The sequence below is a fragment of the Hemibagrus wyckioides genome, linkage group LG26 (genome assembly GCF_019097595.1).
Source record: "Hemibagrus wyckioides isolate EC202008001 linkage group LG26, SWU_Hwy_1.0, whole genome shotgun sequence".
NCBI classification, from domain to species: Eukaryota; Metazoa; Chordata; class Actinopteri; order Siluriformes; family Bagridae; genus Hemibagrus; species Hemibagrus wyckioides.
The window spans coordinates 6,475,822-6,501,766 of record NC_080735.1 but is presented as its reverse complement, the minus strand read 5'-3'; the positions used below and the strand labels follow the sequence as shown (position 1 = coordinate 6,501,766).

Sequence of the window (25,945 nt, the reverse complement as noted above, 5' to 3'; positions counted from 1 at the left end):
TTACAAAAATGTGAGGGGTGTACTCACTTTTGTGAGATACTGTATGTATATAAGCTGCGTCATGGTGCATTGCAGGATTGGCGTGACCCAACATATTTTAATCCTCAGAAAACAATGTTTTTATTTGTTTATAGTGTGTATTATGTTGTGAAATATCTGTGAAATCAATAATATAAAACCATGGCCATATAAAACTCGAAAAAATAATGATTGATCACATGTGAGTAGCTTCTTATTTCTTAAACAACCACAAAATGAGAATGAATTAAAAATGTCAATTCTCTGGTTGCTGTGGTTGTGAAGGGTGAAATAAGGGTCACATTTCTTGACCCCTGCATGAAGCAAAGAAAACCAAAGAGATTGCTAAAACTAGGTTAACACCCTGGTCCAAATGGTCCAATGCATTATTGGATAGTGGTGAACCATCATTTTGGTGGAGGAAATGTGGTCTGTAAAAAATCTTGAATGATCATAATCGAAGATTACTTAAATGTTTGGTGAAATAGAATTGTAAACTTGGACAGTTCATAACAGCAAGTTAAATAACTTGGCAGGCTAGGCAGTGTTTGTTGACTTTTTTGGCCAGGCAATGTACAGGCTTTACTGTAACTTGTTCTTATTTGAAGATAAATGAGGAAAACACAAGAGGGCTAGTTTTAGCATAGCACTGTTAGCATAGCATACTAACCGGTCATGGGTTTAGCTGTCCAATTCCTTAGACAAAGAGAAAGGAAAAAAGGACAAAATTTATAAATTGTAGACAAAACCCCAAAAAAAGTAAAAACATTCAATTTCAATAGATTTCAGTGAAAACCCGGCAGAATATTATTGTTTCTCCTGCTGCATTATAGGACGTTGGTACCTGACCCTCATTAAGTCTGACTGACTTTTTAATGTAATTACAATGAATTTGTAGCAGCAACACATGGGATACAAAATCCACTGGTTCATGGCCTCTTCACTTCAATTAAATTTTGACTATGTAATCAAGAGATTTCTTTTACTTGAATGGTCCTTTTGCACCTGATCCACTTTTTTTTTTAACCAATACAATACCATGGTAATTGCAGGTGAGCTTGCCCTCCTTTCTTAATTATTTACTGTATTTACTGTCTAGAATTTTTTAAATTCAAAGAGATCACAAAGTCCTACCTTGGCCATGAGGAAAAGATTTATTTAGTTGCTCAGTTATTTCCATTAGCCCACTGCCTGGACCCTGGAAGGCACTGGACAACTCATCCCCACCTGACACATAACATACAGAACCTAGGTCAGCAAACGTATTAAAGATATGCTTAATGATCAACTTAAGAAATCAACTAAAGGTCTAAATATTTAGTAATCAGTAAATATGAGTAAAGGATTGTGGTGAAACAAATGACTCATTATAAATATTTATTATATTTATCATATAAAGATAAGCATAATGTCACAGGTACTTTTTTTGGTGAGTTCTGCTTCAACCCTGCTGCACCAAATTTTTTTTTTTTTGTATATAATTTGTCTTGATGACCAGTAACTGACACAAGTGTGACATGATGGCTTTAACATAGGCTTTGGTTCTGAATCACAATCTATCTGACTCAAAACCAGAACCCAATTTCTTAACCCAAAATTGTATAATTGAACTGAAATTATATAATTATTAATAATAATTTTGAGCAAAGCATTCTATGCAGCATGACGTAGAAAATAATTAATGTTTAATTATGAAATAATTTTAATAAAAATGTATTTGGTGTCTAATGGCAGAAAAGGACAGCTTCATTAAAATAAAAAAAAGCCTAGCAAACAAAATTTAATCCAATAGCATTGGATTTAATTTTGTTTGCATTCAAGGTTGAAAAACAGGTATGGGTCAAGAAAAAAAAAACATAAACAGAAGTGTAATACTGGAAGTCCGGGTGAAAGTGTGTGAAAATAGTGTAGTGAAAGTCCAGGTGTGTGTGATGAGCATCAGTGCAATCTGACATAACACCTGGAAATACATGTAAGGGATCCACTGCTGGAGGCATGTTTGCAGGAGTTTTAAACAAATCCAGGGCAAAAACAATCCAAATGTGAAATGGGAATCGTAAACAAGCAGAAATCAGGAAACCAAACAGTCAATCAAGCAAAGAAATCCAAAACACAAAGAATTTGATAAACCTAGCTATCAGCTAGCAGTCCGAGACTGAATGTAGTTGAGACTGGATACCTCCAGGATACCTCCAGTCTCAACTACGTTCAGTCTCAGACTGCTAGCTGATAGGAAGTGTAGTTTCTTTTAAAAAAATATTTTTATTGATTTCTGTAACCCAAGACAATCATTACAGCATATAGTCAAGCAGAGTTACAGAAAAATATTAGAAGGAAACTTTAAAAAGTATTGGCTTAAAAAAGTATTCAAACAATCGCAAATAATCTCCCAACCTTGACCTATCCTGCCCTTCCCACCCCAGTTAGCATTCTAAAGCCCTCTCCCAAATACTCCAGCCCCTTCAACAACCCCAAAATACCTTCCACAGGACCCATTTTTGAAGACATGCAACTCCTAAAGGGACTTAAAGTCTGAATTATGTACCATGGTTCGGAAAAACTATGCATTTTTATGCCAGTTTATTGTTCTTCTTAGATCACTTAACATGTGACATAATGCCTAAAGAGTGTGCTTAAAAGTTTTTATTTGGTGTGTGTGATTGTCATTTTATTTTCTAAGAATTGAGATAAAGTAAAATTGAGTATGGTGTTATATGACAAAATCCATACCCAAGTTTTATCTTTACCTTGGGGGAAGTTAGAAAGAGAACTTAGTGATAATTCTCATGATAATTAGTGTTATAAGTGAGTGAGTGTGTGTGTGTGTGTGTGTGTGTGTGTGTGATGGCCATGTCTGTAGTCTAGGAAGCAGATTGGTAACTGGTTTGCAGTACCAGTAGTTGAGGGCTGCAACACATTCTGAGAGATGTCACAAGGCAAAAAAATTGAGCAGACAGCAGACATGGCAATAGCCTAGATTAGAACATTTTATTGATAACATTTGAACTTTATATTAAGACCAAGTTGACATATACATCACAAGGCTCAGCATCTCTCCATATTAGTGGTTATTTACCTGTATAACCTGTATGCTCGCTCATTTCAGTCATGTGATTTTAACATATGACAGACAGTCACTACTTAAAAGTAGTAATCCATAAATATTAATCCATTACGCACACACAAATTCTGTTTTGTACTACGTTAATGACTTCATTGGTCTTCTCAGAAACTTAAAAACAGCATCCTGAACAGTGTGGCGGGACTAGAGGGGCGCACTATCTTCAGGGCTGATGGAGAAGCAGCAGCCACAGGTAAAAACAGAGGCGTATGCATTTATGTAAACAATACCTGGTGCACTGTCTCTGTTGGTTCCGACTGCTCTGCTGATTTTGAATACCTGATTATTAAGTGCAGGCCACTTTATTTACTATGTGAGTTCAAACGTGTTATGATAGCAGTGTATGTCCCCTTGGATGCTAAGGCTAACATAGCTATGAAAGAACTCAGTGCTGCTATTAACAATCTGCAGACAGGGCATCCTGATGGAGTCTTTAATGCCTCTAGGAATTTTAATCACTGCAATGTAAGATCTGTTCTGCCAAATTTTCAATAAAACTTCTCCTTCAGCGCCACCCAACAGAACTCTCCTCCAGAACACCCAACAGAATACTGTTTACATGCTGTCTTGCACATTCACTCAATTACTTGTTTTTGCACACCACATTTCAATTCTGCCAACAACTGCTGCTATTACATAAGTGTTTTAAGATCCCTCTTTGTTTACAATCCCCTTATTTTTTTACAGTATGTATAATACAGTATGTATACTGGTTGTCACTATTTTGTGTATCTGTCCTGTAGTGTTTTGTTTTGCACTAGGTTGCACATGATGCACTTTAATGCGGCGTGGACAACTTTTAGTAAGTTTTAACTTTGTGTTATTTATGTAGCTCTATGTTGTTTTATGTAGCACCAGGGTTCTGGAGAAACGTCAGCTACATATGGTTGAAATAACAATAAAAGCTTCTTGACTCGAAATTGTGTTTTGTGTTCATGACTTGCAGTCATCTTTTAACTTTTTTGTTGTCTTGGATATTGTGCTGTTGCGTCTGCCAAATACTGTAACTGTAAATAGAAATTGTTAGAGAGAAAAAAGTTGTTTTTTTGTCTTTTTTTCTACTAATAGGGGCCAAACACTGTAGGCACTTATTGTGTTTTTTAGCACTATGAAAATGTCTACCTTAAAACCTTAGCATTGGCATAACAGTGGCTCTAACCAATGCTAAGGTCAAAGTTCACTTATGTCTAAAAGTTTTTGAACAGTTTAATGTAGGATTGAAATTCGTTCCAAATAAGGAATAATTACAAAATCAGCACACCCTGACAATATTTTAGTCAACTTGTTGTTTTTAACTAAGCCCACAATTCTTTTTCAATCTACATCAACAAAAATATTCAAAATGTCTTGTACAAAAGACTCATCAAAACAAACCAATCAGTGAAACTTCAAACTTTAGAATACTTATATATGTTTGTGCCCACAGCTGAGGCAATATTTAACTAGAATGTTAAATATACAAAGCACAGTTTGTAATTTGACATTTCAGTTACTATCTGCATTGATAAACAGCATGCGTTCAACACAATGCCATTTCTTTATCATATGTAGTTCATATAGAATTCTGTACCATATATTGTCCTTTTGTCATTTGTGTCAAAAGATATGTTTTTCACAAAAAGGTGGTCTGCAACAGCCTGAAGGATTTGGCTGAGTTTGGTGAAAGTAGCTTGAAAGCTTCACAAGTTATAAAACTCTGAAATTTTAAATGGAAGTCAATGGGAATTTTGGCCACTTTGAGCTTCCCAAACATGAGTTTAGTGCATGCTGCTTGAAAGATTTAGGAGAAGTAGAGTTCTATATATATTTTTTATAATATAATAATAATATATTATTATTATTATTATTATTATTATTATTATTATTATTATTATTATTATTAAAAGCTTATGAAAACAGAATGTTGGCTTTACAAAATCACAAATTCTTTATTTGAAAAACACTTTTTTTTTTTTATGAAATCCAAAAAAAGGAATAATTATGATTATGTTCAAAAATCAGCTTAGGAATTAAAGTGGGTTTTTCACAAAATGTCTTGGAGTCCCTGACATTGGAGTCTGTAAAAAAAGTATGTAGACATTTGAACATAATACACATACAGTGGACATTAAAAATCAGCACACCCCTTTAAAAACTGCAGGATTTGTGATGTCAGAAAACGACAATATTTTGCCATTGTATCTTGCAGAAGCAGTTCAAGCAGTTGCAATTCAAATTTAAATCTGTATTCAGGCTGGGCCATTCGAAAACCTTGATCTTGTTTTGCTGAAACCATTCCTTTGTTCATTTTAATTGTTTTACCAAAAGCCTTAATATATTGTGCCACAATTGACTGGTATTAGAGCTCCACCCTGATAAAAGCCCCAGTTTCAGCTGAAGAAAAGCAGCCTCAAAGCATGATCCTGCCACCTCCATGCCTCACTGAGGGGATAGTGTTCTTTTGCCATTGTGCCGTGTTTCTTTGCACCAAATCTTTTGGTATTATGGCCAAAATGTTTAGCTTGTATCAGACCACAACCCATTATTCCACATGGCTTTGGGAGATTGGATTTTTTTTTGTTACAAAAGGTTTGCAATGTTGCAAGATTAAGTCTTGCCTCCCTTGACTGTAGCGTAGACATAGAAAGAATTTGGGATTTGTTGTCACATGTAAGGAGCAACTTGTACTTGCCAGAAAGTGCTGCAATTCTTTTTATGTTTCTGTAGACCTCTAAGCAGCCTCCAGTTTTCTCCTGGTCTTCTCATCAACTTTATGGGGACAACCTGCTCTAAGTAATGTCACTGTTGTGTCATATTTTCTCCACTTGTTGATTATTGTCTTCACAACGTTCTATGGTTCTATTCAATGTTTCAATTTTTTCAAAAAAATCTCTCATAATTGATATTTCTCAACAATAAGATACACATACCTACTTTTCCAGTTAGATGCATCAAGCCAGAAAAATCCTACAGAAATGGCTGTACTTTATGTTGGGTAAATCAGTCAATTTAATCAGTGGCAGGTATATTTTGCCAGGTATTTTAATTCGTATTTAACATAAATTTGAATGTGACTGATTGATTCTGATGATTCTTTACTTTAATATATAATCTCACAATAAAGGTAGAAAATGTTCTGACATGATTTATCTTGTTTAATTTTTTTACATCACAAAAATGACATCAGTGCCCAACCACAGTAATGTTCTTGTGGCTGAAAAGCCAAACCCCCACATATTTCCTGAAAAAAATGCAGAGTAAGAGTGGTGTCAGGGGTTGTTGGGTCATGCTATGACAAAACATGTGGTGTTTCAGGTCATTCAGACTTACAGTTTCTTGAGAAACCTGCTTCTGCAGGTGGCCATACCACAACCCCAACCTCATATACCTCTAATATATCACACATAATACCTGTTTAAATTAAGCTCTCCTCTCACAAATAGTAATTGTCAACTGTAGCATTCAACCTCAGAATAGTCCTCAGTACACCTTTTCATGTTTTGTGTGAATCTGTTCTACCATATAATATAACAGCAAAAGGTAAATTTTTATGGCAAGTCATTTGACATCACTTTTGGCAACACTTGTAGAACACCACAAACAAAGGGTGCAGGCGATGAAGAAAAGGACCCAATGCTAACAGGAAAAAAACTACCCTTTAAATAGGAAGCAAGCCACTGTAATTTCGCAACTACACAGTCAAGGCATTTTAAGACAATGCCATGATTGTTAGTATCAAATGCTGCACTTAAGTCTAGCTCAGATTTATTTCTCCTTAATAGAAGAAACCCAGTGCTGACAATAGAACTATTAGCTCTACAATAGCTATTAATAGCTATTGATCACTTGAAAAATGTAAATACCAAGAAATGGATTATCTGGAATTCTAATGTATAATCTCACTCATGTTTTGATGTCAAATCCAAATATATTCAGTTTATAGCAAAAATAAAAAGAATTGTTGTATTACTGCCATTGTATTGTATTATGCAAATGAACTCAAAAAGTGAAGAATGGTCCAACATGGTCTCAGAATCACCTAAACAACCAGACGGAACAGAAATTTGGTTCACAGGATATGGCCAAGAATATGATGTATTGTGGTGTCCAGTCACCTGGGCTGAAATGATGGTCCAAATAGCCACTAACAAGAAACCCATAACATGAACGTGTTTTCTTACTGTTTTATGTGCTAGGAGAAAATTGAGTATCAACCAGGTTACACTTTGATAATGAAGGGAATCACACTGCTACTACTACTACTACTACTAATAATAATAATATGAAGAAGGAAAATACTTTGCTAGACTTGCATTTGCATAAAAAATTTCATTTAGTTTTTATTAAAAGATATGTATTTTTTCATTTATAACTTAATTTAAGCAGCAAACAATTGCTCAGCAAATGTGAAAATTATTTAAACTATTTTCCATGCTTTACATTTTAAACTGAAAACAAGTAAACAAGAATTAAAAAAATGAGTTTAATATTAACTAAAAAAAACTCTTTTAAACTAAGAAAATAATCAGTATTTGTTAACTGCTTTTAAAAAAAGAACTTAAATTTGCATGGAAGCATATTCTTGAGACCAGCCTGGTTTGTAAGCCAAGTATTACAATAAACGGTACAGAATTACATAATAGATGTTATGGATGCATATAATATATTCAGCCTCACTTATAAGAAATCATCCGCTGAAACATATATATTAATCATGCTGACATGTTTGCTGGAGACACAATTGAATATATTGTTACATACATACATGTAGCGATGAGTAAAGTCTCCTATTCATTTAGAATACAATTCTGTATGAATAAAAATTACTTCCAAAAGGTATTTATATATATTTTGCTTATGATAGCATACTGAAAACTAATTTTTCAAATATTATATATAATAGATAATCCAGAAACTACTTAATTTCAAAGTTAAATTGTTAGGGAGATTTACCCATAGTCTCTGTGGTTTGGCTTGTGGCCACATGCAGTGAGGCCAGGCTGGTGTCAGATCTCTGGGAGGCAGTAGAGGGAGATGACAGGGCAGTGCCATTCACCTTGGACTCAGCCTGTGGCTAGGACATAAGTAAAGAAGGAACCAGACTCATTAAACAAGGAGGTATTTAGCAATGTTTAGTATATAAATCACTAATATCCAATTAGGCATCTTCTCACAGGAGTGCAATGCGTAACATCATGCAGATACAGACTGAGAGCTTTTCAGTTAAAGATCTCAGTGACCTTGACCATGGCATGACTGTTGGAGCCAGATGGTCTGGTATGAGTATTTCAGAAACTGTTGAGCTCCTAGGATTTTCATGCACAACAGTCGCTGGAGTTTACACAGAATTGTGAGGAAAAAAACAAGATTCCTTTTTCAGGCTGACATGGGTAGAACCCAAGGTGTTTGTGTTGACTGTTGTAACCCTTCCACCCCATTGTTGAAAGTGGTGTGCATAGACACTGTGGTGCATTATAGATTTTACTTAATTAATGAAATTAATAGATTTAATTTACCTTTTACACTTTTTGCCTATAAACAGTAATTCATAATGGCAAAGCAAAAACTGTTAAAATTATTTAAAGAAAAAGTATTCAGGCTCATTGCTAAGGCATTCCAAATTGTGCTTAGGTCTATCCTGTTTGCTTTGATTGATATATAAAATGTCTGCAGAACTTCATGAATGTCCACATGTGGCAAATTCGAGTGAACATGATTTAGAGGCAAGTGTGACGTGTGTATAAGAGCCAAAAACCAAGTTAAAGTAACTATACATATTCCTGATCAATTTTGGATGAGACAGATCTATACAAGGCTATAAAACTATTTCTAAAGACTTGAATGTCCCCAGAGCAGTTGGCTTCATCTTTATTAGCATCTATTTATATGGTCTCTTTAAGAAAACCAGATTAATACTGGGAGAACCCTCCTGGGAGAATCTCGTAACAGACTCAGTTCTTTGTGGCATGAATTTCACAATTTATTGAGGTTCTGTTCTATGCTGACGTGTTTCTATCACATATCTGATACATCTGTCAGCTGCACAATATAAAGGGAAATCTCTTATTCTACAGATATGGTGAATGGGGAGGCCACTGGAGTACACTGAACTCACCATCATGTTCATGACAACTCATGCTTTGTGACATGGTGCATTTTCATACTGGATTCAACTGTTAAATGATGGTCTTAAAAAATGGTTAGCATACCATTACAGCCTATATGTGTTCCAGGATATCAACAGTTTCTGGAATATTCAAAGCACCCTACCTGCTACCAATAATCAAGCCATGGACAAAGCCACTAAGATCACATTTGTTTCCTTATTGTGAAGCTGCATGATGTATGCACATAGCTGCCATACAATTCAACACACAAATGTGCTTCTATGCTGAGCTATAATTTGAGCTACTGCATAGCTAGCCTCTGTAGTGTTTTCTTGGTTTTATTTGGTTAAAACAAAGGATGGGTCAACTGCATGTTTGCCAGTTGTTTTACATTCTGGACTTGTTTAGCACATGTACACGACCTGAAAAAGTTTCATTTCATAATGGCTCTTAAAATTTTGCTCCATTATAGCACCTGATTTCATTATTCAGCATTCATTTCATCAATGATATTAAAAGAACTGGTGCAAAATAAATTGTTTATACTCAATAACAGCTGATAGTTCTACTCAAACCTGCCTTGATGAGTGAAATAAAGAGCCATGAATTGCAGTTTAAACCATTCCTCCAATCAGTCACCATAGGAAATGAATGGTCTCTGACTAATAAAATAGATGATCTTTGTGTAACGGCAACATACCTAAGAGAATATTGGGATTATAGCATCATGTGCTTCACTAAACTCTCTGACTACAGGTGCATATGCCCGACAGTAATGCCATAATTGAAGGCTTTCAGACAATATGAGTGGATTGACACACCAAACTGAGTCGCAATGGAAAACTTGGGGGCATTGCTTATGTCCTACACAACAGATGACAATCATGGACATAATACTGCTAAGGAATGCCTTTGTAGCCCAGTCATTCAATTATTGTATACTATTGTATACTATCTGCCAAGAGTATTCCCAGACTCCATTGTTTTGTTTTACATTCCCCGTTCTAGAGTAACCAAAGCCACACACATTAGCATAAGCCTGAGGGCTCTTAAGGCTTGTGAAGATCAGCTCTGTGAAGTTCTACAGCAACTCATTAACCTGCAAGGGAGTAAAAGAGATGTACCTGCACTTTCAAACTGTAGTTCCTGCTGCAAAGAAAGCTTGCCTAACCGCTTTTAATGCCTATACCCCAGTGTTCCTAACTGTTCTCACTTAAGAAAGACCCTGGAGAGATTGTTTTTGTCTATCTTTGGTGGAAATAACAGTGATAAGCCAACTCTACATGTCAACATCAGATCGGAGCACATCATGTCATTATCTATTTACAACACTGTTCACAATCCCACTTGGAGAAATCTGGCAGTACTGTAAGAGTAATTTTCATTGACTTTCAGTGTAAAGACAGCAGTGTAAACAGCATACAACCCTCCTTGCTTGGTGAAAGCTTAAGAAGTCTAGGGATCTATAACACAGACATGCAAAACACAAGCCAAATTTTGCCTGTTCATTTGTTCTCATGAACTGGTGCATTAACTACATATAAACAGCCATACTGACTGACTATTAAACAAGAGTAGTTGATCAAATTCAAATTCAAATTTTATTGGTCACATACGAAATCATACACAGTACGACATGTAGTGAAATGCTTTTTACGACTGTCTTACATAAAAAAGAAAGAGTAAAAAAGAAAAATTTAAAGTGTGGACATGAAAAATAGGGAATATAGTTAAGAATATATAGGGAAGAGTATATATATATATATATACATACATATATATATATATATATATATATATATATACACACACACACACATATATATATAGTATCAATATAGCAGTAATATTATAAATAATGAAAATAAAAAAATAAAATAAAAATAATAATAAAAATAGTAACAAAATAGTAATGTAATATATAATGTATACAAATATAAAACTGCTTTATAAAAACTAAATATAAAAAACAAATATAAAAACAAAAATATAATACACTAGTATAATACAGTACAATATAGTATATATATAGTATATGTGAAAAATAAAACAATATATAAATAAATATATATGTGTAGACTAATATATAGAAGATATAGTATATATGCATATATGTAGATAAAATGGTCAACTTTGAAATGGTGCAGCAAATGAATACAGTATGTACAGTGTGCATATGTAAGATAAATATATAAATATATATGTAGATGTATATATAAGGCAAATATAAATGTCCAATTGAACAGGGAGTAAAGTGTCAGTGCAGTGTGCACACAAAGATGAACAGAAAAGATGTACAGTGAGTGTTAGTGTGTACAGAGTAGTGCAGAGTACAAAATAGTGCAATTATTGCATGTGCAACTATCAGCTGAGGTAGAAGGTCATGTCGTGTGGGGGTAAGTCCAGAAAGTCCAGATTGTTGGTGTACTGGTTGAGGGCCCAAATGGCCTGCGAGAAGAAGCTCCTCCTCATTCTCTCTGTTTGCCTTCAAGGAACGGAAACGTTTCCCTGACCTCAACAGAGAGAAGAGTCCATTGTTGGCTGAGGTCCTTCATAATCTTCCTGGCTTTGGTCCAGCACCGCTTGCTGTATATGGTGTCCAGGTCAGGAAGCTCGGTGCAGATGGTACGCTCGGCTGATCGCACCACCCTCTGGAGAGCTTGCCTGTCCTGTTTGGTGCTGTTCCCAAACCAGGCTGTGATACTTCCCGTCAGGATGCTCTCAATGGTGTCTAAATGTCTTTAGGTGCATTAAATATCTTTAGCACCGTTGAGGGCAGTTTAAAGTCCTTCAGGCGTCTGAGTTGATAAAGACGCTGCCGGGCCTTCTTCACTAGGGTGTTAACGTGACAGGACCATGTCAGGTCCTGCGTGATCACCTAGGTACTGGAAACTGTACACTCTCTCCACTGGGGTCCCGTCGATAGTGAGGGGCTGGTAATTCCTTCCCTGCTTTGTGCTAAAGTCCACTATCAGCTCCTTAGTCTTGCTGACGTTCAGGAGGAGATTGTTGACCTGGCACCATGTCTCCAGGTTTTTAATCTCCTCTAGGTAGGCCATCTCGTCGTTATTGGAGATCAGGCCCACCACCACAGTATCGTCCGCAAACTACGATGTTGGTGGAGCTGGAAGTGGCCACACAGACAAAGGTGTACAGTGAGTACAGCAGGGGGTTCAGAACACAACCCTGGGGGGCTCCAGTGCTGAGGGTGCGTGAGGGTGAGACATGGTTGCCCACCCGTACTGCCTGAGGTCTCACAGGAAGTTGAAGATCCATCGACACAGGGATGGGCTAAGGCCCAGGATCTCCAACTTAGTGGTGAGTATGGAGGGAATTATGGTGTTAAACGCTGAACTGTAGTCAACAAACAGCATTTTGACATAATTCCCCTTCCTGCTGTCCAGATGGCTCAGGGCTGCATGATGGAGGTGTGCGATGGCGTCCTCAGTAGATCGGTTGGGACGGTACGCGAACTGTAGCGGGTCCAGGGTGTCAGGTAGGGAAGAAGTGATGAAGTCTCTGATGAGTCTTTCGAAGCACTTCATCACCACTGAGGTCAGGGTTACTGGGCGGTAGTCGTTCAGGCAGGCGGGCTGGGGTTTCTTGGGGACAGGAACAATGGTGGACCATTTGAAACACGTTGGGATTGTAGACTGTTCCAGGGAGAGGTTGAAGATCTCAGTGAACACAGGAGCAAGCTGGTCAGCACAAGCCTTCAGGACCCGACCCGTGATGCCATCTGGTCCTGCTGCTTTCCTGGTATTCACTCTCCTGAATGCCTTTCTCACGTCATGCTCCGAGATGATGAACGTGTTGTCCTCTCCAGCATGCTCCTTGTGTGTGTTGCCTATAGCGCTGTTAGCACTGCTAACACCGTTAGCGCTATGAGCCGCAGCCTCGAAGCGAGCATAAAAGGTGTTTAGCTCGTCTGCCAGAGAAGCGTCCGTATTCACCGATCTGGAAGATGGTGTTTTGTAGTCCGTCGTAGTCCTTAGTCCCTGCCACAGACTCCTAGAGCCACTCTGTTGAAATTGTGACTCTAGTCTTTGTCCATAGCGCCGGTTCGCCTTCTTCACCACTCTGCACACGCTGTAGGATGCAGCTTTATACTCGTCCATGTTTCCGCTGGCAAGCCCCGTGTTCTACACAGCGGAGCGGGATCTCAAAGCGTCGCGGACGGATTTATCCACCCACGGCTTCTGATTGGGAAACGTTCTGATGATAGTCTTGTGAACTGTATCATCCGCTTGTCTCCCGATGAATCCCACAACCGCTTCCGTAAACATGTTGATGTCATCAGAGCTGCGTTGGAACATGTACGAGTCTGTGTCCTCCAGAGCATCCTGCAGAGCGGCCACCAATTGGTCCGTCCAGCGTAAGACCTCCCTCCGAGCCGAAACTGCCTGCTTGAGCCTTTGTTTATATTTTGGCATGAGGAAGATGGCGGCGTGGTCAGATTTCCCAAACAATGGGCGAGATTGTGCCTTGTAGCCATCTCTGACTGTAGTGTAGCAGTGGTCCAGTGTCCTTTCACCCCTGGTGGGGCAGCTGATGTGCTGGTAAAAGTTCGGCGCTGTGCGTTTGAGGTTGGCGCTGTTAAAGTCCCCTGCCATTATAAGCAAAACGTCCTGGTGTTGAGTCTGGTGTTGTATGAGTGCTTCATGCAGCTCGCATAAAGCAGTGTCCATGTCCGCCTGATGCGGAATATAAATGGCGCTGACTATGAGCGATGTAAACTCCCGAGAAAGATAAAAAGGACAACATTTGATGGTCAGTAGTTTCAGGTTGGGTGTGCAGGAGCGGGTGAGAGGAACAATGCTCATGCTGTCGCACCAGCTACTGTTCACCATTAAACACACGCCGCCTCCTCTTGACTTCCCCGAGTCCAGTGTCCTATCCATGCGATGAACCGAGAAGAACTCAGCCGGCTGGATGGCGTGGTCCGGCACCGCTGGGTTCAGCCATATCTCGGTGAAGCAGAGGAGATTGCAGTCCCGAATGTCTCTCTGGAACTTTACCCTGGCCCTGAGGTCATTGAGCTTGTTCTCCAGTGACTGGATGTTGGCGAGCAGGATGCTAGGCAGAAGTGTGCGGTGTGCACGGGCTCACAGCCTGTTCCTGACGCCGGCTCGTTTCCCCTGGGGCCGCTGCTTAGGGTCGCATCCTTTGTTCCCCCTCAGGATCTCACTCGGCCAGCTTGGATCAGGGGTCAAAAACGTTGAATTGTGAGTACATTGTACACCAATAGAAATAAGATTATCTCTATTGTAACTCCATGATGAAGAATTAGTCGGTATTACTGTAAAAAGAGAAAAACAAAGAAAAAGTGGTAGGAGCAGTCGTTGACGGCAGCCGACCTCACCGGCGCCATCTTGGAACTCCATTATGCACCAATTCATGAGAACAAATGAACAGGAATAGCAGACCACACACCTTAAAATTGTTGATAAGGGGAAAAGAATATACCTTATACACTCCTTCAATTCTATGGTATTATTTAGCAGTGTTTAAATCTATCCGTTAAAGTTTGAACATGCTGTTTAATTTTTTTTAGATTGTGCTATCACACACAAATACCTGCGTGTGTACTGAGGCCTGTAGGTCTATGTGTAGTTCTTAGGAACCACACTGAAGGCTATTCATTTATAAACAAGAAATAAAGTTTATTATAAGGACTTCACCATCTGGGCATACCAGAATAAGAAAAAAATATCTTGGGATTTTGTCAATTGAATTAGTTGTTTAACTCAGATTTCAATTAACAATGTCAAATAAATATAGTTCTTTAAGCACAAAAGACAGATGCATCTGTGAAGACTTAGCATCTGCATCTATTAATTATTAAGGTCTATATCTGAAAGACCCTAATATTAAACACATTTGGAAACTTTTTTTGATGACCCCATAAAAAAGTGGCCAACACGACTCTATGACTGGTAAACTTTATGTGGCTGGAAAAAAATTTGAAAGTTATCCATGTATATCTTTCGACCAAGCTTCATAATATGTGCAAGAAGATCATATATTTCCAGAATGACCTGCTGTCTTGTGCACAGATGACCAGCCAGAACACATCCTCTAACCAGAGATGACAGGGAGACATGCATCTTGAGAACACTCATAGGTTGATCTTCTCATAATAAACCAAAGTGAAAGTAAACCTCCAGAACTATCCATGATTCCATAGATTATCATCCAGAGCCCATGGTTCTATGGACAAGCATTGTACAGGTTGTGCATCACACTAGTTGGATGATTGTGGAATGAATTCAGTATCAAAAATAATTGACGTAATACAAAACATTTGTGTTTAATTTTAATTTACTTGTGCATAATACAATATGAAATTCTGTGTTTTGTCTGAAATCTACGGCCATGACATGAGATTGTGTATGGTTAGAGTACAACTCCAAAATTTACAACTATGACAGACACATGTTTACAGACACAATGCTAGCTTTCACAGCAGCTCTATTACACACATGACAGGCGAAATTATTCCCCCATGAAGTGTGGTGTGTGAAATGACTGTCAAAAATACATCATCAAGGTCACAGGCATTACTATCTGAGGGAAGATGAATCAAGTTGTGCGCATGTGCCCCAACATCGTTTTAAACCTCTGGTGCCCTGAGAGCTAATCTTTTTTTTTTCTCCCAAATTTGGACATTAGTTATCACTAATAACAGAGAGGAGTAATATTACAGAGATAGTTTAAATATAGTAGGTAAGATTAGCTCCCGGGGATCACAGTACTTTTTGTGGAAAATATAATATTCATTGTGATGACAAACAATATAATAGGGTATTGAACTGTATTCCAAAGGCCTTTGTAATGTTGGTTAGTAATACAGTGCCCAGTGTAACTGAACCTTCTTTAATAATAAATAGGCAAGATTTTATTAGGTGTAGCCTGCCAAATAAATTAATAAGAACACTACTGACCCAAGATAAATTTTCAAATCAAGCTAGTCGAAATAACGTGACTCAACTTTTTCCCAAGAGCTCTGTTTTTAAATTAAGAACCATTTATCTCTCCTTTCCCATACCCATAGTTTCTTAGATATAGATTTAATACTGATCACAATAATTGTACCTTTTGTGATGTTGATAATGAAACGACTGTATATTTATTCCTTGACTGTTAAATCAGTAGAGACTTTTGGTCTGATACATTCGAGTGGCTTAAAGTTACAATCAAGCTGTCTTCTCAATTTTCTAAAAACTATATCATTTTTGGCTTATTTATTGAAGATGTACATACTCAATTTGTACCGAATATTATTTTCATTTTGGAATCTAGCCATGGGGGTCACAGTCCAGTGACTTCTGTGCCGGTCCCAAGCCCGGATAAATAGGGAGGGTTGCGTCAGGAAGGGCATCCGGCGTAAAACACTGCCAAATTTAATCATGTGAATCGTCAGTACTCTGAATTTCATACCGGATCGGTCGAGGGTTAGGCCTGGCACTGGTGCTGTTGACCTACAGGGTGCCGGTGGAAATTGGGCTACTGTTGGTCGAAGAAGTAGAGGATGGAGGAGAGTGAGTAGACAGAGAGAGAAGAGGAAAGGTAAGAGTGTAGGATTGAGAATAGGAACTCTGAATCTTGGTACTATGACGGAAAGGTAGAGAACTGGCTGATATGATGGAGAGAAGGAAGGTGGATATACTGTGTGTACAGGAGACTAGGTGAAAGGGTAGCAAGGCTTGAAGTGTAGGAGCAGGATTCAAGCTGTTTTATTATGGTGTGAATAGTAAGAGAAATAGGGTAGGTGTGGTCCTGAAGGAGGAGTTTGCGAGGAATGTTCTGGAGGTGAAGAGAGTGTCAGACAGGGTGATGAGTCTGAAGTTAGAGGTTGAAATTTATGGGGCATGTCTCTGAACACCTCATTGATGAGTGACTGGAAGACTGCAGGGGCATTAGTAAGTCCATATGGCATGACAAGGTATTCGTAATGTCTGTGAGCAGTATGGAACGTTGTCTTCTGTTCATCACCCTCTTTTATCTGGATCAAGTTGTATGCACTGCGCAGGTCTAACTTGGTGAATACTCTCGCCCCATGTAACTGCTCGAGGGTCGCAGAAACTAAGGAAAGGGGATATGGATAAGGGACTGTGATAGTGTTCAGACCTCGGTAATTGATGCAAGGTCGAAGGCCACCTGTCCTTCTCGACGAAGAAAAACCCTGCTGCAGCAGGAGATGTAGATGGGCGGATGTATCCGGCTGCCAGGGCCTCTTCAATATGTTCCTCCATTGCTCTTTTTTCCGGCAGTGAGAGGGGGTAGACATGCAGGCATGTTCGAATCCATATGCAGATCTTTTATTCACAAAACGGCAGGCAAGAATCGATATCGATATGGCTAGGCGAAATGGTCAAAAACCGGGAAACAAAACACACTGGAAACCGAAACCAAAACACAAACCGAAACTTGTAGTCAATAGTAGAACAGGCAAGGAAAGCAGTATAACAAGGCTCGGTACGTAACACACGGAAACAAAACTTTGCGGAGAACAAAGGGACCATGCTGCTTAAATACCCGAGTAATACCGGAAGTGAGTTCATGGACGTTAATATTCAGGCGACGGCTCCCTCTGGTGTTCTGGTTCCACATGCACAGTGACACATAGTATGACTCGTGGTGAAGTGATTTTTTTAATGAAGAAAAGAATAAAAATTGAATATGAACAAAATCACAATAATATATTATTTACCTATGCAGGTAGGAAAGGAAAAACTATACAAAAAAATAAATACAATGTATGAATACAGATCAGTGGCAGAAACAATATGACTGTGCACGTGACGATTTGTGTACAATTTTTAGTGCAGTACATTATATGCAAAATCCAGTAGAGAAAGTGAGTATTGTTCATACAATTTCTGTGTTGTCCAGGTTGAAGGCCCAAATGGTCTGTGGGAAGCTCCTTCTCATTCTTTGTTTTGTCTTTCAGTGAGCAAAAGTGCTTCCCTGATGGCTACATAGAAAAGAGCCCATTTTTGGATGGCTATGGTATTTTACTATCTTCCTGAGAGATAGGCCAGGGAGCTCAGTGTGGATGGTATGCTCAGCTGATTGTGCCACCTTTGGGAGGGTCTATCTATCCTGCTTTGTGCTGTTCCCAAACCAGGCTATGATGCTTCCTGTTTGGATACTCTTGATGGTACAGGTGAAAAAGTTCATTAGCACCTTAAAGGGCATTTAAGGCATTTAAGGAAAGTAAGATTGGAGAAGTCATGATGATTTGTAGCGCTATACAAATCAATTGAAAAAATTGAATTAAAATGATGACATGGAGACTCCCTCTGGGATTTCCCATTGGAGCAATTGTGCAATGATACATGCACACCCACAAACATACACAAGGGCAAAGAAATGTGAATTAGTACCTAACAAAGCAAAAGCTCCAAGTCCAGGACAGACCTGTTGAAGGTTGTCATATTATTTTGTTGAGAATTCAAAAGTGGGGACTAAATTAACATGAACCCGAGACTCACTATGAACCCACCCACCAAGGTTCTACAGTAATCCAATATACACTATATTGCCAAAAGTATTCGCTCACCCATCCAAATAATCAGAATCAGGTGTTCCAATCACTTCCATGGCCACAGGTGTATAAAATCAAGCACCTAGGCATGCAGACTGTTTTTTACAAACATTTGTGAAAGAATGGGTCGCTCTCAGGAGCTCAGTGAATTCCAGCGTGGAACTGTGATAGGATGCCACCTGTGCAACAAATCCAGTCGTGAAATTTCCTCGCTCCTAAATATTCCACAGTCAACTGTCAGCTGTATTATAAGAACGTGGAAGTGTTTGGGAACGACAGCAACTCAGCCACGAAGTGGTAGGCCACGTAAACTGACGGAGCGGGGTCAGTGGATGCTGAGGCGCATAGTGCGAAGAGGTCGCCAACTTTCTGCAGAGTCAATCGCTACAGACCTCCAAACTTCATGTGGCCTTCAGATTAGCTCAAGAACAGTGCGCAGAGAGCTTCATGGAATGGGTTTCCATGGCCGAGCAGCTGCATCCAAGCCATACACCACCAAGTGCAATGCAAAGCGTCGGATGCAGTGGTGTAAAGCACGCCGCCACTGGACTCTAGAGCAGTGGAGACGCGTTCTCTGGAGTGACAAATCGCGCTTCTCCATCTGGCAATCTGATGGACGAGTCTGGGTTTGGCGGTTGCCAGGAGAACGGTACTTGTCTGACTGCATTGTGCCAAGTGTAAAGTTTGGTGGAGGGGGGATTATGGTGTGGGGTTGTTTTTCAGGAACTGGGCTTGGCCCCTTAGTTCCAGTGAAAGGAACTCTGAATGCTTCAGCATACCAAGACATTTTGGACAATTCCATGCTCCCAACTTTGTGGGAACAGTTTGGAGCTGGCCCCTTCCTCTTCCAACATGACTGTGCACCAGTGCACAAAGCAAGGTCCATAAAGACATGGATGACAGAGTCTGGTGTGGATGAACTTGACTGGCCTGCACAGAGTCCTGACCTCAACCCGATAGAACACCTTTGGGATGAATTAGAGTGGAGACTGAGAGCCAGACCTTCTCGTCCAACAGTGTGTGACCTCACAAATGCGCTTCTGGAAGAATGGTCAAAAATTCCCATAAACACACTCATAAACCTTGTGGACAGCCTTCCCAGAAGAGTTGAAGCTGTTATAGCTGCAAAGGGTGGACCAACGTCATATTGAACCCTATGGATTAGGAATGGGATGTCACTTAAGTTCATATGCGAGTCAAGGCAGGTGAGCGAATACTTTTGGCAATATAGTGTACATCAGTAAAGCAAAATAATCACTTTCTCTTGTACTGTGGCACTTGAAAAGACAACAATGCTCATTTGCTTCCTTTTCTTGTAAATTCACTTTTCAGTGATTTCCAATGGTAGGGAAAACAACTGGGGTTGGGTTGGGTTCCAATCATTCAATTCACTCCTAGGACAAGGATTATAAAACACCAGCTGTTTGCCTCTCCTGTGCAGCATGAACTGAACCAATTCAAGTTAGACTTTCCACATCTGGACAGATCATTGTTTGCTACTGTTTGTGCACAGTATGGCTGTTGTGAGTTGTAAGATTTAAACTGCATTCAGTATCTATTAGACAAAGGGTTTCCTGTGCACCATCTACAAATTCCCCTTTTCTTTTTGCATGTTCATCTAACTCTTTGTTGACTAACAAAAGCCTCAGTTAATGATCTCCATTTTCTTTCTCCTCTTTTGTTCACTTATTTCACATATAATGAGGCAGAACATATCCGAAATGTTAATATATTTTATAGACACCGATAATCCATTATTAATAAATGGAAAGAATATACCTATAGGAAACACCCTAAGCAACAACCCACCATCTGAGTGACCAAGAATGGAGAGCAAATATAATTTATTACAAATTAAAATAAATTACAATTTAAATGACATTTCCTCTGTCTAATTCTATCTCCATATATATAAGGGTCATCATCTGAGCAAAGATAAGTTTTTGGTGTGATATTGATATAATGCAATGTATATTGCAGTGGTGTAATGTAGCAAAGTAAAATTACTTTGTTACAGTACTTAAGTATTTTTTGAGAGTTTTTGTACTTTACTTGAGTTTTTATATTTCTGTCAACTTTTACTTTTACTTCACTACTTTTTTGATACAAATTCTATACTTTTACTCCGATACATTTTCTGTTCGGCAGTTTTGTTACTACAAAAAATAAATTCTGTCCACATGACCTATGTGTTAAAAATATCTTTGTCCACATGAAAACGCAAAACGCCCTGTTAAGTGCTGTCAGGAGCATGCCTAGCCAATCAGAAGCCTAAACAAACTTTATTACCGGTTCCGGTAGTTTAAGAACAATGGCGCATCACGGAAAAGCGATGCCCTTGACATGTGAAAATTTCATTGTAGAATGTATCGACCGGGTCTCGTCCAAAACCGCCATCGCTGTGTGTGTTGTGGGAGTTTTGTATGCAGCAGCAGTGAGCTCCGTATTACATTCCGTTTCCTCTGTTCATGAACATAATGTGTGAGTAACTGCGCGTGTATATGCACACATGTAAAAAGTCCAGTAAACAACGTTAACACAATCAGTAGTTTACATAAGTCTGCTACTGCACAAAATATCTTCATAAACAAAGCTGACGTCAAATCAAGAAGACCGGCACACAGACAATGATGTCAATTCGTCAGAATCTCCGTTTCCCCTGTCCACACAACACCACTGAAAACAGTGAGTTTGGTCGTTTTCAACGACCTCAAACTGCATTAGCATGTGGATGAAAGGCCAAAACACAGAGAAAAATCTCCCTTCTTAAAAATCCCCGGCTACGTGTGGACATGACCTTAGTTACAAGCGCACATGTATGAAAACACTGATACTGTACACTTCATTACAATACAGTTCACTAAGTTCTAAAGGCCTCTTCTTTCTTTCATGCAAGTCTTATTTTTTTGGTAGTGCACTTATTGAGAAGTTTAAGAAAGAAAGCAATACAGAATAAAATTCATAATTCTCTAAATTTTTACAGTCTTGCTTTTTTATTAATTTACTTCTACTTTTACTTTCCATACTTGAGTAAATTCATGAAAATACTACTTTTGATACTTAAGTACAGTTTATTTCAGATACTTTAAGACTTTTACTCAAGTAGAATTATAATGGTTGACTAACTTTTACTTGAGTCATTTTCTAACAAAATACCTGTACTTTTACTCAAGTATGGCTTTTGGGTACTTTATACAACACTGGTATATTGTATTTCTAAAACTTTGTGGTCACCAGACAATCATACCTTAATCTGTCACTGAACATCCCATTTCAAAATTAAATTAATATGGACTTATGCTGCTATATGAGACATCACTGTTTTGGGAAGGCTTTTCCACTAGAAGTCGTAATTTGTAGATGTTGTGATGTGGGGCAAGAAGGCTTGGAACACAGTCAGAGTTACAGTTTCTCTAAACCCCCTTGGATTGTGGTCTTTTTTACTGACCATGGCAAACCATGTGTCTATAAAGCCTGCATTGTGCTCAATCATGTTTCCCCTTTTTTTCTGGAACAAAAGCCCCTTAGTCACACTGACGGGAAAGCTTCATACTACAGCATACCAATATGTACAAAATTGATAAAATTAAATTAACTCAATAAACCTGTTTAAATTTCATCCCAATCAAACACATTCCACCCCTTTTCCGGTGATGCTCCTCCACGCGTCCAGGTGCATCATGCAGTTTAAAACACATGGCAGATCCTTTTAACTTGGAAGCTGCTGGGGATTCAACATCGTTAGGAATACAGCTGCGATGCTGACAAAGTAAAACTGTTGAATGAATCTATCCTGCTGCATGAAGATGAAGGATGAGTGAGCTGTAGACATTTCTTTTTAGTGCAGCTAATGTTTCAGAGTATTTAATCACAAAGTCTAATACAATTTCAGGTCTCTGTTCTCAAAATTAATATTATAATTGCATTATATATTTCATTATAATTCTATATTATATAATTAATATTAATATTATTAATATCAAAGTGTTCCCTTTTTTATGGAAAGAATATTTTTCAGTCTTGCTGAGGACATCAGGGTATGTGGGACTTGTCAGTAACAATTTGCTGATAAACAGAATCCACGTGAATGAAGAAAATCTGACAATAACTGATAAATCTTGTCAGCAAACCCTTTAATCAATGAACTCGACTCAACAGTTTACATGCTGCTTATGTGAACTTAAATTGATTAATTGCAAAATCAATCAAAATTTATTATTCAGCTGGTTTGGTTTATGGCAATAAGCTATGTAAATGTTAAATGTATAAATAATATAAGACAGTAGCTCTTGTCAAATTAGCTCTCTGAGGAAAAATGGTTGGAGCCCCCTGTTCTAGACTATTATGTACTTCCACCTTCGTAGTAATATTCCACATGAGTATGATGGAGGGATGTCCACATACTTTTGATCATATGTTATATATATAACAATATATCATTTAAAAAAAATATGAAACCTATTTTAAATAAATTTGTAAAAATTTCCTACCCACCTGCTCTAGTAGCTGTCTAAGCCTCTTAAGCTGAGACTCAAGCTGCTTGTTATGGTCTTCCAGAATTTGCATTCTTGCCTCTAAGCGACCTTTGTGTTGTCTCAGTAGTTTTGCCTCAGCAATAAGCTCTGCATCCCGATTCTGTGGTGAAGCAGGTAGCATTGGTGGTGGTGAAGGAAGCGGTGAAAACCCCTTGTGGTCATGGGCCTTTTTAAGTCGATCATATTCTGCCTGTAGCCTCCTAAAACATTGACAATGATAATTTATTGCCCTGCAACAGAATTATCTAAGCTCTTGAAAAAAAAGTAAAATGTTCAAACCTATTCTCTTGTTCTAGATCACTGAGAACTCTCTCAAGTTCCCCCTTTTCTTCAGTCTCCATTGAAATCAGGATCTGTGCTGGACTCTGCGGATGGTTTAAGGGGGAGCCCTGATTGAGACTCTGGCAGTAGTGTTGGATCAGTAGATGCTCATCATCCCTACAATAACCAGAACACACATACTAAAAAATCTTTAACAAATGGAAAATCACTGTATTTAAACATTGTTTGGTTCTAAAATAGGGCTTGATTTACATGTATAAACAAGAGCACACTTTTTATGACATTTTCAGTTAAAAAGAAAATATTTTGACTTTGCCTTATGCAAACTGCAATGGCAATACTAAAAATAAAACTTCAATGTGAGTTGTTTTTCTAATCTATATGTGTTTTTAAACTGTTTAATAGCCATCAAAAGCACGTTTTTTATTGTAATATATTAAATTATGTTTATCATATGTAAGTTGTTCTTTGTGCTTTGATTTTTCCCCAGATGTTCTCTCTGTTTTAGCAAATTGTGATGCAGTCCCCTGTGACTGAAGTGTGACTGATTGAATGGTTAATTATTTAACCATCGTTAATTATTTTACTCCTGGTTTGAGCCACAGACATACACTTAGACAACAAAACAATTTGGAATGTCCTAAAATAAAAAGAAATCTTTGATGTACTTCCAGACATCAAACAACGTGCTGTGACGAAAATCCCTAAAACAACATGCAGTAAATCATCAACAAGCTCTACTAGGCAGGGGTGAAGATCTACTGCTCAATAAAAAACTTCAAAAGCAGAAATATAAAAGCCATACCAAAAGATGTAAACAACTCATCAGAAGTAAGGATTAGAAGGCCAGATTTGAATTGGCAAAAAAATACACAGATGAGTCACAAGAGTTCACAAAAGAGTAACGCCGACCAAAGTGATGGGGGAAAAAAACCCATACAATCTCATTGGTCAGGAATGGTGTAAGTAGTGTCATTGCTTGGGCTTTATGGTTTCTTCCAGAACAAGCTCACTTAAGTTTATTTATCAACTCATGATAGTAGCAGAATCCTGAACAAACTACTGAAACATTGCCAATCTACAAAGAAATGTAAAAGAAATAATTAGAAAGAATCTAATATTCTTGGGAGAAAATTCAACAGGCAGTAAGACAATGGTCCAAATTGAAATGTGGAAGGTTTTAGACTGGCCAAGTCAATCCCCTACCCTAACCCAAATGAGCATGCATTTCAGCTTGTGAAGAGGAACTGAAGAAAGAAAAAAACAACTGAAAAAGCTGCAGTGCAAGGCTGGAAAGCATCATAAAAGAATGTTTGTTGATGTCAGAGGGTTGCCATATTTCTTAGACTTAATTACAAAATACCTCTGGCACAAAACCAATAACAAAAATCATCAAAAAATGTAACAAAATGTTTCCTGCCTTGAAACAGAGTACCATCATGCTGTATCTCTTCAGCTGGCACTCTATCTAGGATACACTATATGGCCAAATGTATGTGGCAACAAAAGGGAAACAAAATCTGGACTGAGATGCTCAACAAGCACATAAGGGTGTGATGGTCAGGTGTCCACAAACTTTCGGCAATATATCAATATGACAAGGAATTTCACCTTTCAACAGAGCACATCTCCATGTCACTCATAGAATTGCTTCAGGAAGAGAAGTTCAGAATGACCCAGCTAGAGCCAAGACTATCCAATCAAAATCTGTGGCATAGCAGTACAGGAAAGACCAGCTGGCAATTTTAAGGAGATGGAGCTAGCAAGGAAGAGTATGATAAAATTGCAACATCCAGGTGTGCAAAGACTGTACTGAATGTAAAAGCATGCCACGAAGTATTATGTGTGTTGATGGGTATTACTTAATTGTATCTCCCTATTAGTTCCATTTTCCCTTGAATTTCGTTTGTTTCAAGGTCACATTAAAATCTATCTTCGTTCTTCTACTGGCTTTTTATATTTAGCAAAAAGCAAAGATTATTAACAGTGAATATGAATATAAGCAAAATACATTACTGATTGGGAGCAAACATTTATGGTGAATTTAGAAGGTGACAGCTCACATGCTCTCATTAGGAGAAATATTCTCATTCACATATGAGCCATTTCTGTTTTCCATTTCAGCGAGCCTGTGAAAGAGAGAATCAATTTATTGTTAATTTCACATATTTCAAAATGCTCTAGAATTTTTAATGCTGGTCACTGAGTACCACTGCCTGGTATTTCAATGTTCTATTTCACACCAACTGCCAGAGATGGTGTGTAACACCTAGACATTTTCTTGTGACAGTGTGCATATGTCAAGCAAAAACAAATTGATATCAATCAGTATAGTTCAGGCCTATTAATTAGC

At 38.2% G+C, this 25,945-nt stretch overlaps 1 protein-coding gene across 6 annotated transcripts in view; it reads right to left on the bottom strand.

The window, feature by feature from the left end:
* Positions 1-25,945, bottom strand: part of dmd (dystrophin) — a 183,206-nt gene that overhangs the window by 3,039 nt on the left and 154,222 nt on the right. For 4 of the 6 annotated variants that reach the window (XM_058380896.1, XM_058380898.1, XM_058380900.1 and 1 more), the window contains 6 exons: positions 25,656-25,721; positions 23,590-23,748; positions 23,270-23,510; positions 8,072-8,192; positions 1,153-1,245; positions 689-714 (listed from right to left, as the gene is read on the bottom strand). In XM_058380896.1, the coding sequence (XP_058236879.1) occupies positions 692-714; positions 1,153-1,245; positions 8,072-8,192; positions 23,270-23,510; positions 23,590-23,748; positions 25,656-25,721 (703 nt within the window). In that variant the 3' untranslated portion in view covers positions 689-691. The remainder of the gene's footprint in view (positions 1-688; positions 715-1,152; positions 1,246-8,071; positions 8,193-23,269; positions 23,511-23,589; positions 23,749-25,655; positions 25,722-25,945) is intronic. The other 2 variants (XM_058380897.1, XR_009203704.1) reach the window with 2 other exon arrangements.